Genomic DNA, 16261 nt, shown 5'->3' with positions numbered 1-16261 from the left:
CTGAATTGTACACCTGAAACAAGAATGCGGCAAATCTAGTCAAACATTAGTAAGAGCATCTGATCTGCATGCTTGTTCAGGGTCTATGGCTATAAATATATGAGGCAGAGGATCGGCTGGACAGGCAGGTAATTTGCATTGTTTAAATGGAAATATGAATGATTATTTGTATGAACGATCAGAAATTATTGTTTGGGACCTCTAATAAATAAAAATCTTCTGACCAATACAATCAGATTTTGTCCGTTAGTGGTCCCAAATGATAATTTCCGATAAGTACGAAGAATCATTCATAATCAATTGTTCGCCAAATTGTGTCATTAGTGGCCACCTTTAGGCTGCATTCACAGTGGGGCATTGAGTTGCACACCCTGCCAAAGCTGGATAGCAACAGAGTGGAAGTGAGTTATTTGTATGGTGCAACGCATACAGTGAAGCATACAGTACATACCATATATGCTTCACTGCACCATGAAATGAAAGCAGAGAAATGAGTACTCACCTGCAAACTATGGAAAGAGGCAGACCCTCACTGAGGTTATCCCATTCTATAATTAAAATTTCAAAAATTAGACACAATGCAGCAAATAAACAAAGCTAGAAGACTTTACCTGGAGGCTACTGTTCTCCTCCCTCTGGATGCCATGTAAGGCCAGCCACTTGCTATGCCTGAATTGCTGCTCAGAAATGATCTTAAACTTTTGCAAAAATTACTATAAACCTTTGTCAGTGCTGCATAAATCTTTCAGAAAACTACCTTTCAGTCTCATTTTGCAGCCAGCTATGAATATTTAAAGCTCATCATAAACTTAAAATGGGTACTTATCCGTTAGCCGGGCGCATCCTCTAGGTGGCGACAAAACTCCACCAGAGTTACATCTTTCCCTACTATCCATGTCGGTCTGGAGGGGGAATAGTAGTTAGCGCCACCTGCCGGATGCGCCCGGCTAACGGATAAGTACCAAAAACTGCATTTATTTTCAAGGCTGGAAGTAAACTCTGTTTGCAAGATATGGTTGTTGAGTAATTATTCGCACAGCGTTGCGGAAAAGGCTGTGCTTTTGCCGCTAATGGAAGTCTATGGGCCGCAGGAAAAAACGCATATAAAATTTGAATGCGTGCGTTTTCAAAAATACTGTTTTTGTTGCATGATATGCAAAAACGCATCCAAAACGCACATAATGAAAGTCAATGGAAACGCAATGGTATGCGTTAATCATGCGTTTTCCATGCGCAAACACACCAAAAACGCACAGCAAGAATACACAAAAAACGCACCTAAAAAAAAAAAATGCACATGACATAAAACGCAGCCTTTCATTATGTTATATGTGCACCTACCGTTATACAATATAGAAACAACCCAGCAATGTCAGCAAGGAATCATCAAAGAAAAAAAGCCAATCATACAGCAGCAACGCTGAAATATGTAATATAATGATAATCTGAGATCATAAATTGCTAGTGTTGAAGGGCTTAATTTGTGTTTGTATACAAAATTCATATTCTGAGTGACAGCTAAATTCATAAAACCAATTAAGAACAAGGCAGAAATGGAAAAACCACTTGCAAGAGACTCCCACCACGTTCACATCAATTAGACCAATAATCATCAGCACACAGTACCCCTACATCTAGGGTTAAATTAACCCCTCAGGTCATGAGCACAAACATAACTCCCACCCCCTGAGTAAATATGCACAACAATAACATGAGCAACAAACTTATTACAAATGACAGATTATGCATACCGTTATTCTGTGAGGTCAAATTTATAATGCTCTGACTGACTGCTGGATGTAAGAGGCAATGGCAGAGTGGCTCATGTGAAGGCAGATTACCCATACTCCATCCAAACTGAGAAATTGCAGATACAGGAGTGGTGCCATTGTGTAGGAATGACGGCCTTCCCACGCGTTATGTGGTCATTATGACCTCTTTGTCAGAGGAGATGTCTGTAGTTCCATTTTTGCCTTGTTAGTTAGTTTTATTAATTTCAACTGTCAGAATATTAATTTTTGGTACAACCATCAATAAAATCTTTTGATACTTCCAATTTATAATATATTATTATTATATGACTTATTTCAGCTTTAGTGCTGCATTTTTTATTTAATTGATACCTGCCCTAATCCAGGACCAGTGATTGGCAGCAGCTGTGAACCTCCCAGCCTAACAGCTGCTGTTAGAATCACTGTTGAGTGATTGTATTTTCTATGCACAAAAACAAAGGGTTGCTCTGCATATTGCATAAAGTAGAATTTTCAGACTCTCATACCCAGTTCATAGCACATGTGGGTAGAATGCAATGGGCATGATATTCAAACCATCAAAATACAAACATACCAGGATGTGACATTACCTTTAGTCTGGTTTCACACCAGAAACCAGTGTTATAGGTGCAGTGCAAACAGATGATCGCATTGCACCGCAACGGCAAAAATAGGCTTTGGAAATTACTGCGGCAATGCGTGGTAATCTCACTTCTGTCTGCAAGCCAAGCTATAACTGAGGTTTTCTAGCGCTCAATTCCTGTGGCCGAAAAACAAATTGTATGGAAGTGTATTGAAAAGGTACGCTTCCACGCATTCGCACCATAGCACAAAAAGTTTTAAAATACGTGCGTCGCCGTTGACTTACATGACTTCCGGTCACAGCAATGTGTGATATTGAGCGGTAACGCACTGCTGCTTTCGCGTCAAACATGACGCTTCCGGCGCATCGCAACACACCACAGCAGGTATAAAATGCCCCATAGGTTTTAATTGCTTTAGCGTTACCCTGCGGTAAAGAAGGGTAACACATCGCAATGAAAACACCCTAGTGTGAAAGGGGCCTCACACAAACCTGAGCTGAACATTGGCTGAAAAATTAGTGAGTGCATTTGTGTGACTGCTGCCCTGAACAGGATAATACCCCAGTTAGGATTATAAACGGCTTGCCACCTAACAGCAGCTATTTTTTTAAAAGATCCAGACCAGATTTGCTATATCACTTAGGTTCCCCAGAAATGTTTGATTTGTGAGAAACATGAAGTCTCTTGCTTCTGCCATCTAGTGAAACACAAATGCAAGAGCCACTACAAATTTAATGAAAATGTTCAGTAGTCACATGTATCATTTTAACAACTGTCCACCTGTAACATTTCCTTTTCATAGCTTTACTAAAGTACATTTTATGTTTTTTTGCAGTTGTGCCAAGCTTAACAGTTACAGATCTTAGTACCCCTGTGAAATATTACTCGTTCTCCAAAAATAAGTATTATCACACCAAACAGAAAACTGCTGCTGACTACCCATGCTCCGACACAATTCCATCATTGAAAGGTATCATACCAGTTGGGAATGACTCAGATTGCAACGCCACTTATTTTTGTAGCGGCCCATTCAATCAGACTGGACCTTATCGGTATGTTTTTAAGTTTAAATGAATAATATAAAACTGTCCTACCGTTATTAAGATGTGTCGTTTTGTCCTACAGCCAGCAGCCAAGCTGAATTAAGCTTGGAAAAAGCGGTAATGAAGTTCTTGAAAGGTTACAGCAAGCATACGGTACAAAGTGCGATTCAGGAGGCAATCCCCTCTAATATTTGAACCTTGCATCTGTCATGGCACCATATCCGAGGGGCATCCACGGGCTATCACAGAACGCAGATCAATACGGTGGTCCAAGTGCAGGTTCAGACATGTCAATACCGTTTATAAACACCTGCACAGCATTTGCATGACAATCCCTGAATGAGAAACGGGGACAGTTTCATCCATTCTTATCACCCATTACAGAGGTATATAAGTTGTTAAATGTACGTAGTAGTGGCTAACGGTGCCTGTTAAGTTTACATGAAATGCAATAGTGAATATTCCGATGGGTACACAATTATCCAATGACAAGATAAAGGATGGGACTAAAATGATCTATACTCATCCCAGGGGCGTAACTACAAATCATGGGACCTCCGCAGCAAACTTTGATGACCCCCCCCCCCCAAAATTCACACCCTTTCCCTTGCCTAACCCCTGGTGATCATCAGAGACTGGGGGCTCATCTTGCAAGGGCCATAAAACAAGTGTGGACATCATAATCTTCACACCCATAACAAGCGTAGCCACAGAAGCCACCTGATCTGAAGGTCCAACCCTTTTATTGGAGCAAGAGGAGTAGTAGTTGGGGTCCCCTTAAAGCTCTAGGCCCCCCTGTGGTCGCAGGGGCTGCGCCGCTGTATTTACACCCCTGCATCCCCTCATTTAACTGCCTAAAATGTATGTAGCTACTGCATAAACGATTCCTACATTGGTTTGGAACATTTATATGTACATAAGTAAATGAAATTAAAAATAAATAATGATAACATTTTGCGTTATGATTTTAGGGCTAAATTTGTTGTGCTAAACGGCAGCACATTGGTGACATCAACACGCTGGTCTGAAGCCATCACTCTGAGAGCAGGTAGCGTATTAAATAAATGTGTTTGACAACTAGCATAATAAATTCTATATATTTAGTTACATTTTTAAGTCATTTTGTCCAGATCCCAAATTCACTTTTATATAAATTGGAAATACAACACAAACAAAAGAGTGGCATGCTAGAATTTCAAAAGAGAGCTAACCTCAATAATGCAAGTAGGTTGCCTGGTTGTGGCTGGATGGTGTACTGGTTAAGGGCTCTGGCTCTAACACAGGAGTCCAGGGTGTGAATCAGGGCAGTTTCTAGGCTAAAATGCACCCAGGGCGAGGGTGTTAAAATTGTGCCCCCATCCCTGCCCGCGGAGCCAGGTATACATGCCCGCAGTATAGGTTAGCCAGGTCTAGTTGCACTCAGTATAGGTAGCCAGCTATAGGTCCCCCCAATATAGGTAGCCAGGCATAGTATAGGTAGCCAGGCATAGGTGCCCCAGTATAGTTGCCCCCAGTATAGGTTAGCCAGGTAGGTGCCTCCAGTATAGGTAGCCAGTATAGTTGCCCCCAGTATAGGTTAGATAGGCAGGTGCCCCCGGTATAGGTTAGATAGGTAGGTGCCTCCAGTACAGGTTAGCTAGGTGGGTGCCTCTAATATAGGGAGTCAGAATAGTTGCCCTCAGCATAGGTTAGATAGGTAGCTGCCCCCAGTATAGGTTAGTTAGGTAGGTGCCTCCACTATAGGTAGCCGGTATAGTTGCCACCAGTGTAGGCTAGGTAGGTAGGTGCCCCCAATACAGGTTAGATAGGTAGTAGGGGCCCTCCAGTATAGGTTAGATTAGGTAGGTGCCCTCCAGTGTGGTTAGATTAGGTAGGTGCCCCCCAGTGTGGTTAGATTAGGTAGGTGCCCCCAGTGTGGTTAGATAAGGTAGGTGCCCCCCAGTATAGGTTAGATTAGGTAGGTGCCCCCCAGTATAGGTTAGATTAGGTAGGTGCCTCCCAGTATAGGTTAGATTAGGTAGGTGCCTCCCAGTGTGGTTAGATTAGGTAGGTGTCCCCCAGTGTGGTTAGATTAGGTAGGTGCCCCCCATTATAGGTTAGATTAGGTAGGTGCCCCCCAGTGTGGTTAGATTAGGTAGGTGCCCCCCAGTGTGGTTAGATTAGGTAGGTGCCCCTCAGTATAGGTTAGATTAGTTAGGTGCCCCTAGGTGCCCCCCAGTGTGGTTAGATTAGGTAGGTGCCTCCAGTATAGGTTAGATAGGTAGGTGCCCCCCAGTATGGAGGGGGGAGTCAGCCGCGGGGAGGGCAGCCCAACCTCTCCCTCCCTCTCTCCCTCTCCACGGGCCGCCCTCCGTGCTCCCCCCTCCGAGTGTGACTGCAGGGAAGCGCTGTGTACAGAGCGCAACTCACCTCCCTGGTTCCAATCGCCGCCGGTCTCCTCTTCTGTCTTCTCCTCAAAGCCGCTGATACACACACTGCTTCCGGCTAAACAGGAAGCAGCGTGTGTATCAGCGGCTATGAAGAGAAGACAGAAGAGGAGACCGGCGGCGATTGGAACCAGGGAGGTGAGTTGCGCTTTGTACACAGCACTTCCCTGCATTCACACTCGGAGGGGGGAGCACGGAGGGCGGCTCGTGGAGAGGAAGGGAGGGCGAGGTCAGGCTGCCCTCCCCGCAACTGACTCCCCCCTCCATTACAGCGCCCACACTTCTTCAGCGACCAGGGCGCCCGCACGGGCCGCACGGCCCTAGAAAGGGCCTGGTTTGAATCTTGGCTCTTCCTGTTCAGTAAGCCAGCATCTATTCAGTAAAGAGACCTTAAAGTGAACCTCCAGACTAAAAATCTACTCAGCAGAACTGAAAAGGCTTGGTGTTTCTTTAACAGTTTCACAGCATTAGAACTTTGATTTTCTTACCAAGCCTCATTTTAGCTGCATTTTTAGCTAAGCTCCGTCCCATCAAAGAAAACTGCCCGGGCATTTTTCCCCTAATGCTGTGCAAAGCATGATGGGATTTCTGATGTTGTTGTTCTCGTTGCCTAGCAACTGGGAGGGGTGATCAGGACACAGGACAGTTGGTTGCCTTCAAGAAATCACAAACCTTTGCGTGTTCTTTTAAAACAGGGTGGGTAAGAGATTATATTACCTATCTATTTTAATTAACATAACTAATGTATATAACTAATAAATTATTCTGATTCTGATTCTGTAACTTAATGACAGTATGTTTGTTTAGGCTTAAGTTCCTCTTTAAGCAATGACTCCCTAACACTGCTACTGCCTATAGAGCAGGTATGTCAAACTGGTCCTACGAGGGCCGAGATCCTCACACATTTTTGATACAGCTCAAATGAATTGATGGGTCTGAATCAGGAAAGGTGTGGTCCATCAGGTAGAACACATTCCTTTCTTTCTCAGTCCATCCTAAACACTGGCATAGATCTGGCCCTCGAGGCCTGGAGTTCGACACGTGTGCTATAGAGCATGCCCTAGTGGCTGCAGCTCTGGCGCTTTGAGCCTGCCAGGAGAAAAGTGCAATATAAAAGTGCTGTGTCTTGTCTATTGTTCAGGCCCATTTAAACACATGGAGTGCACGGCAATTTCACCATTAGTACCACAGTGGAGCACTGTGCGTTAATAAATTAGTGCTACGCAAGTTACCACAATAAGTAACGCACATATCATCGCGATAATACCCATGACACTAATGGGTTAACAGGCGGTGCTCATCCGGCGATAGCAATGGTAAAATTGCCAATTTTATGCAGTTTACTGCATCTGGCCCCTTGTACCCATGTTTAATTATAAGGAAAAAAGGAAAAAAGGGAGACACCGAGAGCCCCATATAGTGTAGCATTTAAAGTAAATGGGTAAATGAGAAGTAAGTAAATGATATACTCACAAACCAGGGTTACCAATATAGGTAGGATTAACCAATCCTGTTGTACAGGGGTGGGGGACAGGGTGATGTACAAATAATTGGGCCTATGGGCCTGTGGGAACAAAGCTGCTTTGACTTACCAGTAATCTGACTTGCCAGTATAGTCCCAAGGTCTTGATAAGCGCCTCTGTAGTGGTATAGGTGTATGCAGCTTTTTTATATACCTCTGATCGGTAGGATTAACCAATCCTGTTGTACAGGGGTGGGGGACAGGGTGATGTACAAATAATTGGGCCTATGGGCCCATGGGCATGTGGGAACAAAGCTGCTTTGATTTACCAGTAATCTGACTTGCCAGTATAGTCCCAAGGACACGATAAGCGCCTCTGTACTAGTATAGGTGTATGCAGCTTTTTTATATACCTCTGATCGGTAGGATTAACCAATCCTGTTGTACAGGGGTGGGGGACAAGGTGATGTACAAATAATTGGGCCTATGGGCATGTGGGAACAAAGCTGCTTTGACTTACCAGTAATCTGACTTGCCAGTATAGTCCCAAGGTCTTGATAAGCGCCTCTGTACTGGTATAGGTGTATGCAGCTTTTTTATATACCTCTGATCGGTAGGATTAACCAATCCTGTTGTGCAGTGGGGGTGGGGACAGGGTGATGCACAAATAGTATTTGTACATCACCCTGCCCCCCCCCTCACAACAGGATTGGTTAATCCTACCGATCAGAGGAATATAAAAAAAGCTGCATACACCCATACCAGTACTGAGGCGCTTATCGTGACCTTGAGACTATACTGGTAAGTCAAATTTATTAATTTTACAAAAATGTTCCCATGCTTGTCATTTCATTAATTAGTCCCTTGTGTTACCCACTTTCTTGTTATTCCCTGGCCTTAGACTACAGTTGTATTCATACACTTTTACCTCCCCCTTTTTAACACTGTCCTTATACCCTTCTTCACTTCCCTAGAATCCCACCGTACCCAATCAATTCTTATACTCAATATTACCTGATCACTAGTCCCACCCACACCAACCGCCTATAGCCCCACCATACCCAATAATTATCTTACACCTACTATTTGGGTAATTGTCACCCCCCACACCTCACCCTTTTCCTCATGAATGATACACTAGACACATACTGTATAAATATTACTCTCATTTAACAATATACACATTGGTCTGAGGACGCTATATTTGTCTCTGGTTCCTACAGTTGTATACTCCTCCCTTTTATTGCCTGAGGAACAGGGCCGGTTTAAGCAACAATGGGGCCCCAGGGCAAAATAAACCTGGGGGGCCCCCCAACAGATACCCCGGAACAAAAATCGGCATTAAGGGACCTTTTTTTGCAGCTGGTATAGTCAGGGTGTGAAGCCCCAATCGGTCGGAGCTCCACATTCTGGCTATCCCAGCCTGCATGGGGGACAAGGGGTTAAAAAGTTTCAGGAGGGGGGACCCCACATAAATGAAAAAAAAATTCCCACACTCTACAAATACAAAAAAAAATTGGGAAAATAGGAAAAAATGCCAGGGATCTTCATACAGCCATATTGCGGCTGTATAGCGATCCCTGGCCAAAGCACTGCTGCTGAGTATGGACCCCTGGAAACCCAGTCAGGAAATGAATTGCTCTTTCTTTTGATACATGTAAAATTACACTACTGTTAGGTTTGCTACTAAAAGTGACATTTACCGCATTTAAAAATATACTTTTTTCCTTCGAAACTTTAAAATCAATTTTCTCAAAAACTATAAGGTCTTTTTAAAAAATTGTGTTTTTTTTCCTCTTATTTTTAATGATCTCTTTAACATATCCTGCAATTTAGGGTTTCTAGCATTTAAGGTGGATTTGCTATTAACCGTTAAAGTCGGCAGGTTTGAAATGTGTATTTTTTTTCCTTTGAAGCTTTAAAATCGATTTTCTCAAAAACGATAAGGTCTTTTTGAAAAAAATATTTTCCTCTTGTAGCCACTGGGGGCCCCTACAGGCTCTGGGGCCCTGGGGCAGCTGCCTCCTTTGCCTCTATGGTAGCGCCAGCCCTGCTGAGGAAGCAGGAATATACCTGCAAAACGCATTGCATTGTATGTTGGAGAGTATGTGATTACATTTTTCTGTGTGAAAATCGACAGTTTCATGTCTGCTTCAGGGAGGTAAGTCCACCACTGCCTCCCGAAATTTTTTTAGCTTTTAACCATTTCCCCTCCCCCGGGACGAGTAACTATGTCCCTGCAAACTGCCATAACTCTGTGCAGGGACGTAGGTACTATACAGACGGCTCGGCCATTCATTCATTCCGTATGCGTAGTGCTTCCGTTTCTGTACAAACAGTACGGAGCTGAAGTCACTACTGAGGACATCTTGTGGCCAAATTGTAATATTACATCCACCTTTTTTTTTCAGTTTATTATCCCTAGTTACCTTTTTTATTATTATTATTAACCCCTGACCTCCCACACTCCCCTAAAGTTACCATTTTTTTTTATTTATATTTTTTAATAAAAAAAAAATTACAAAATTAAAAAAAAATACATAAATAGTTATCTTAGGGACTGAACTATGTTAATATGTATACAAAAACTGTATACTACAATTACTTGATAAATTATGGGCCTGTAATTGGAGATAGACGCAAAACTTAAAAAATGCACCTTTATTTCCAAATGAAATATTGGCGCCATACATTGTACTAGGGAAAAAGTTTAAACGTTGCAATAAACGACACAAACGGGAAAATAAAATGTGTGGGTTTTAATTACGGTAGCATGTTTCATTTTGAAAATATAATGGCTGAAAACTGAGAAATAATGTTTTTTTTTCAATTTTTTTCTTATTCTTCTTATTAAAACTGAGTTAGAAGAAAATAATTTTTAGCAAAAAGTACCCCCCAAAGAAAGCCTATACAGTGGCAAAAAAAAACCAAGATATAGATTGTTTTGCTGTAATAAGTAGTAATAAAGTTATAGGTGAATGAATGGAAGGAGCGCTGACGGGTGAAAACTGCTCTGGTTTTTTGAGCAGAAAAACCCTTTGAGGTGAAGAGGTTAATTATAAGTACATTAACAAAGGAAAATGCCAGTGTTACGAATACCACAAAATGTAAAAAAATAATTCACAGTATTTAAAAGTTATTTTCCCAGGTATAATGATGACAGGCTTCATTGCCAATCCATGCTGTAGCATTTGTCTGGGCAGTGCCTATATAAGTACACTATTCCCTTACGCTGCAGCTAAGTTTACAGTTGGGTGTTGCGGTGCGGCGTATCGGAGGCATGTTAATGCAAAAAGTTGTACTGCAGTAGTAAATCTATGTGAAGTTCAGGGTGTATTCGGTGCGATGCGGTCCAATGGAGTACAGTATCCCAATATAGTGCATGCAGTGGCTTACCATATGCACGCTCTACCAACAATGGCAGTGAAGAATACTTTCAACGACTGTATGCTTTACTGCATGCGATCCAACGGTCGCATAACATGTGGTGCGGCTATTCCGTTCCTTGTATTGCTGTTTTTACAGGGAACGGAATGCAGCTCCCACTGTGAACTAAGCCTGAATCTATACTCAGCTGTTCATGAACAGACCCAGTGCCAGGGAGAATTCCATACAGATGCAAAGTGAAGACACCAGCCAGACACAGCACAATCGGCATTGCTCCAACTCAGTAAGAAACTTTTTTTTATACAGTAAATCGTTATTTTCTGAGAGGAATTAAAGGATACCCGAGCTGAAATGTGACATAATGAGATAGACATCTGTATGTACAGTGCCTAGCACACAAATAACTATGCTGTGTTCCTTTTTTCACTTTCTCTATCTGTAAGAGTTAAATATCAGGTATGTAAGTGGCTGACTCAGTCCTGACTCAGACAGGAAGTGACTACAGTGTGGCCTTTACTGATAAGAAATTCCTCTTTGTATCTCTTTCTTGCTCTCAGAAGCCATTTTCTGCTAGGAAAGTGTTTTATAGTTGGAATTTCTTATCAGGGAGGGTCACACTGTAGTCACTTCCTGTCTGAGTCAGGACTGAGTCAGCCACTTACATACCTGATATTTAACTCTTTCAGGCACAGAAAGAAAAAAAGGAACACAGCATAGTTATTTGTGTGCTAGGCACTGTACATACACATGTCTATCTCATCATGTAACATGTCAGTTGAGGTATCCTTTAAGACTCACACTGTGTATTGGTCGTTTTTTGTACATGGATTCTTGTGATGGTCATGTCTAGGAGAACTCATGGAGAAGTGGCGATTTGGCAGCCAGCAGCGATGGAGATGGCTCCCCTTGTGCGGTGGTTATAAATCAATAATGATATTTCTATGTGAAAAAGCCAATCTATGCACTGTTTGTAATTTTTTATTGTACTGCATTATGTAAGTTTGGAGCTTGAACAGTCTGATGTACTTCATCAGTCCCTTATCTTTGCCACTTTGGTATGAGAACATAGTAATTTACAGCAGCACATGCCTGGATAGGCAAAGGATCTCTTCCTGTAATGGACAGTTGGGCAGGATCCTCCTTAAGTATTCTGTACAGTTGCTACTAAATCATTGTGGCTGATTTATCAAAATTGATGCAAAGAAAACAGAAGTAAATGTGTAGCAGTTGTTCAGAGCAATCAATTACATGTTAGCTGTAAAATGAAATAGTGATGCTGATTGGACAGTCTGTGCAACTGTTTCACATTTGCTCCAGTTTTCTTTGCAACTTGCGTTCTTTCAAAGGGTGCATACACACTTGCAAATTGACCACCTCCATGCAGTACAAGGGCCAACAGACTAAATAAAAGAAAGAGCAACTATAATGACCGAGGGGGGGGGGGGGGGGGGCAGTGTGTCCCCACAGAAAAATAACAGAATTACATACATTGAACCAATAATATTAATTGATCACCTGAGGGGGAGACACCTATATACTGTATAATCATGAAAAACCAAAATACCTTTCAGGCGTTTGTGATCTCCAAGCAAATGGTCTATTATTACAAATATAATCAAAAATATCAAATTTTATTGGAGCAAAAAAACTAATTTTTTTTTTAATCTGAATAACCCACACTTGAACCCACAGACCACCCCATACAAAACCCTCATAAAAACATGCAATCCCCCCCTATATATCATGGCATGGAGTTTCCCACACTGCAACTGTCGCCCACAGCTAAAATGCCTGTAACATACAGTATCTATTATACACCGGGGGTCCCCAGTTTAATAGAAAAAATAGAGTTCAATCCTTTCAAAGCAATTGCTTGCAGTTGTATAAAGCCTAGGTTCTCAACGTGTGGTACGCGGTACTGTTGAGCGAACACCTAGATGTTCGGGTTCGCGAACGTTCGCCGAACATCGCCGCGATGTTCGGGTGTTCGCGCCGAACTCCGAACATAATGGAAGTCAATGGGGACCCGAACTTTCATGCTTTGTAAAGCTTCCTTACATGCTACATACCCCAAATTAGCAGGGTATGTGCACCTTGGGAGTGGGTACAAGAGGGAAAAAGATATTTGAAAAAGAGCTTATAGTTTTTGAGAAAATTGATTGTAAAGTTTCAAAGGAAAAACTGTCTTTTAAATGCGGGAAATGTCTGTTTTCTTTGCACAGGTAACATGCTTTTTTTCGCCATGCAGTCATAAATGTAATACAGAGAAGAGGTTCCAGGAAAAGGGACCGGTAACGCTAACCCAGCACCAGCAGCAGCACACGTGATGGAACAGGAGGAGGCGCAGGAGGAGAAGGCCACGCTTTGTGAGACACAACAACCCAGGCCTTGCATGAGGACAAGAAGCGTGCGGATAGCATGCTTTGTACCGCCATGCAGTCATAAATGTAATAAAGATAAGTGGTTCAATAAACAGGGACCACGCGGCAACGCTAACCCAGCAGCAGCAGACGTGATGGAACAGGAGGAGGCGCAGGAGGAGAAGGCCACGCTTTGTGAGACACAACAACCCAGGCCTTGCATGAGGACAAGAAGCGTGCGGATAGCATGCTTTGTACCGCCATGCAGTCATAAATGTAATAAAGATAAGTGGTTCAATAAACAGGGACCACGCGGCAACGCTAACCCAGCAGCAGCAGACGTGATGGAACAGGAGGAGGCGCAGGAGGAGAAGGCCACGCTTTGTGAGACACAACAACCCAGGCCTTGCATGAGGACAAGAAGCGTGCGGATAGCATGCTTTGTACCGCCATGCAGTCATAAATGTAATAAAGATAAGTGGTTCAATAAACAGGGACCACGCGGCAACGCTAACCCAGCAGCAGCAGACGTGATGGAACAGGAGGAGGCGCAGGAGGAGAAGGCCACGCTTTGTGAGACACAACAACCCAGGCCTTGCATGAGGACAAGAAGCGTGCGGATAGCATGCTTTGTACCGCCATGCAGTCATAAATGTAATAAAGATAAGTGGTTCAATAAACAGGGACCACGCGGCAACGCTAACCCAGCAGCAGCAGACGTGATGGAACAGGAGGAGGCGCAGGAGGAGAAGGCCACGCTTTGTGAGACACAACAACCCAGGCCTTGCATGAGGACAAGAAGCGTGCGGATAGCATGCTTTGTACCGCCATGCAGTCATAAATGTAATAAAGATAAGTGGTTCAATAAACAGGGACCACGCGGCAACGCTAACCCAGCAGCAGCAGACGTGATGGAACAGGAGGAGGCGCAGGAGGAGAAGGCCACGCTTTGTGAGACACAACAACCCAGGCCTTGCATGAGGACAAGAAGCGTGCGGATAGCATGCTTTGTACCGCCATGCAGTCATAAATGTAATAAAGATAAGTGGTTCAATAAACAGGGACCACGCGGCAACGCTAACCCAGCAGCAGCAGACGTGATGGAACAGGAGGAGGCGCAGGAGGAGAAGGCCACGCTTTGTGAGACACAACAACCCAGGCCTTGCATGAGGACAAGAAGCGTGCGGATAGCATGCTTTGTACCGCCATGCAGTCATAAATGTAATAAAGATAAGTGGTTCAATAAACAGGGACCACGCGGCAACGCTAACCCAGCAGCAGCAGACGTGATGGAACAGGAGGAGGCGCAGAAGGAGAAGGCCACGCTTTGTGAGACACAACAACCCAGGCCTTGCATGAGGACAAGAAGCGTGCGGATAGCATGCTTTGTACCGCCATGCAGTCATAAATGTAATAAAGATAAGTGGTTCAATAAACAGGGACCACGCGGCAACGCTAACCCAGCAGCAGCACACGTGATGGAACAGGAGGAGGCGCAGGAGGAGAAGGCCACGCTTTGTGAGACACAACAACCCAGGCCTTGCATGAGGACAAGAAGCGTGCGGATAGCATGCTTTGTACCGCCATGCAGTCATAAATGTAATAAAGATAAGTGGTTCAATAAACAGGGACCACGCGGCAACGCTAACCCAGCAGCAGCAGACGTGATGGAACAGGAGGAGGCGCAGGAGGAGAAGGCCACGCTTTGTGAGACACAACAACCCAGGCCTTGCATGAGGACAAGAAGCGTGCGGATAGCATGCTTTGTACCGCCATGCAGTCATAAATGTAATAAAGATAAGTGGTTCAATAAACAGGGACCACGCGGCAACGCTAACCCAGCAGCAGCAGACGTGATGGAACAGGAGGAGGCGCAGGAGGAGAAGGCCACGCTTTGTGAGACACAACAACCCAGGCCTTGCATGAGGACAAGAAGCGTGCGGATAGCATGCTTTGTACCGCCATGCAGTCATAAATGTAATAAAGATAAGTGGTTCAATAAACAGGGACCACGCGGCAACGCTAACCCAGCAGCAGCAGACGTGATGGAACAGGAGGAGGCGCAGGAGGAGAAGGCCACGCTTTGTGAGACACAACAACCCAGGCCTTGCATGAGGACAAGAAGCGTGCGGATAGCATGCTTTGTACCGCCATGCAGTCATAAATGTAATAAAGATAAGTGGTTCAATAAACAGGGACCACGCGGCAACGCTAACCCAGCAGCAGCACACGTGATGGAACAGGAGGAGGCGCAGGAGGAGAAGGCCACCCTTTGTGAGACACAACAACCCAGGCCTTGCATGAGGACAAGAAGCGTGCGGATAGCATGCTTTGTACCGCCATGCAGTCATAAATGTAATAAAGATAAGTGGTTCAATAAACAGGGACCACGCGGCAACGCTAACCCAGCAGCAGCAGATGTGATGGAACAGGAGGAGGCGCAGGAGGAGAAGGCCACGCTTTGTGAGACACAACAACCCAGGCCTTGCATGAGGACAAGAAGCGTGCGGATAGCATGCTTTGTACCACCATGCAGTCATAAATGTAATAAAGATAAGTGGTTCAATAAACAGGGACCACGCGGCAACGCTAACCCAGCAGCAGCAGACGTGATGGAACAGGAGGAGGCGCAGGAGGAGAAGGCCACGCTTTGTGAGACACAACAACCCAGGCCTTGCATGAGGACAAGAAGCGTGCGGATAGCATGCTTTGTACCGCCATGCAGTCATAAATGTAATAAAGATAAGTGGTTCAATAAACAGGGACCACGCGGCAACGCTAACCCAGCAGCAGCACACGTGATGGAACAGGAGGAGGCGCAGGAGGAGAAGGCCACGCTTTGTGAGACACAACAACCCAGGCCTTGCATGAGGACAAGAAGCGTGTGGATAGCATGCTTTGTACCGCCATGCAGTCATAAATGTAATAAAGATAAGTGGTTCAATAAACAGGGACCACGCGGCAACGCTAACCCAGCAGCAGCAGATGTGATGGAACAGGAGGAGGCGCAGGAGGAGAAGGCCACGCTTTGTGAGACACAACAACCCAGGCCTTGCATGAGGACAAGAAGCGTGCGGATAGCATGCTTTGTACCGCCATGCAGTCATAAATGTAATAAAGATAAGTGGTTCAATAAACAGGGACCACGCGGCAACGCTAACCCAGCAGCAGCAGACGTGATGGAACAGGAGGAGGCGCAGGAGGAGAAGGCCACGCTTTGTGAGACA

General features: G+C 44.3%; 1 protein-coding gene across 3 annotated transcripts in view; it reads left to right on the top strand.

Moving 5' to 3' along the window:
• Positions 1–16261, top strand: part of LOC137546355 (uroplakin-3b-like protein 1) — a 162952-nt gene that overhangs the window by 125283 nt on the left and 21408 nt on the right. For all 3 annotated transcript variants that reach the window (XM_068268697.1, XM_068268696.1, XM_068268698.1), the window contains exons 3-4: positions 3192–3408; positions 4371–4447. In XM_068268697.1, the coding sequence (XP_068124798.1) occupies positions 3192–3408; positions 4371–4447 (294 nt within the window). The remainder of the gene's footprint in view (positions 1–3191; positions 3409–4370; positions 4448–16261) is intronic.

Source organism: Hyperolius riggenbachi, chromosome 2 (genome assembly GCF_040937935.1).
Source record: "Hyperolius riggenbachi isolate aHypRig1 chromosome 2, aHypRig1.pri, whole genome shotgun sequence".
NCBI classification, from domain to species: domain Eukaryota; kingdom Metazoa; phylum Chordata; class Amphibia; order Anura; family Hyperoliidae; genus Hyperolius; species Hyperolius riggenbachi.
The sequence above is the reverse complement of the archived record's forward strand: the minus strand, read 5'-3'. Positions and strand labels throughout refer to the sequence as shown.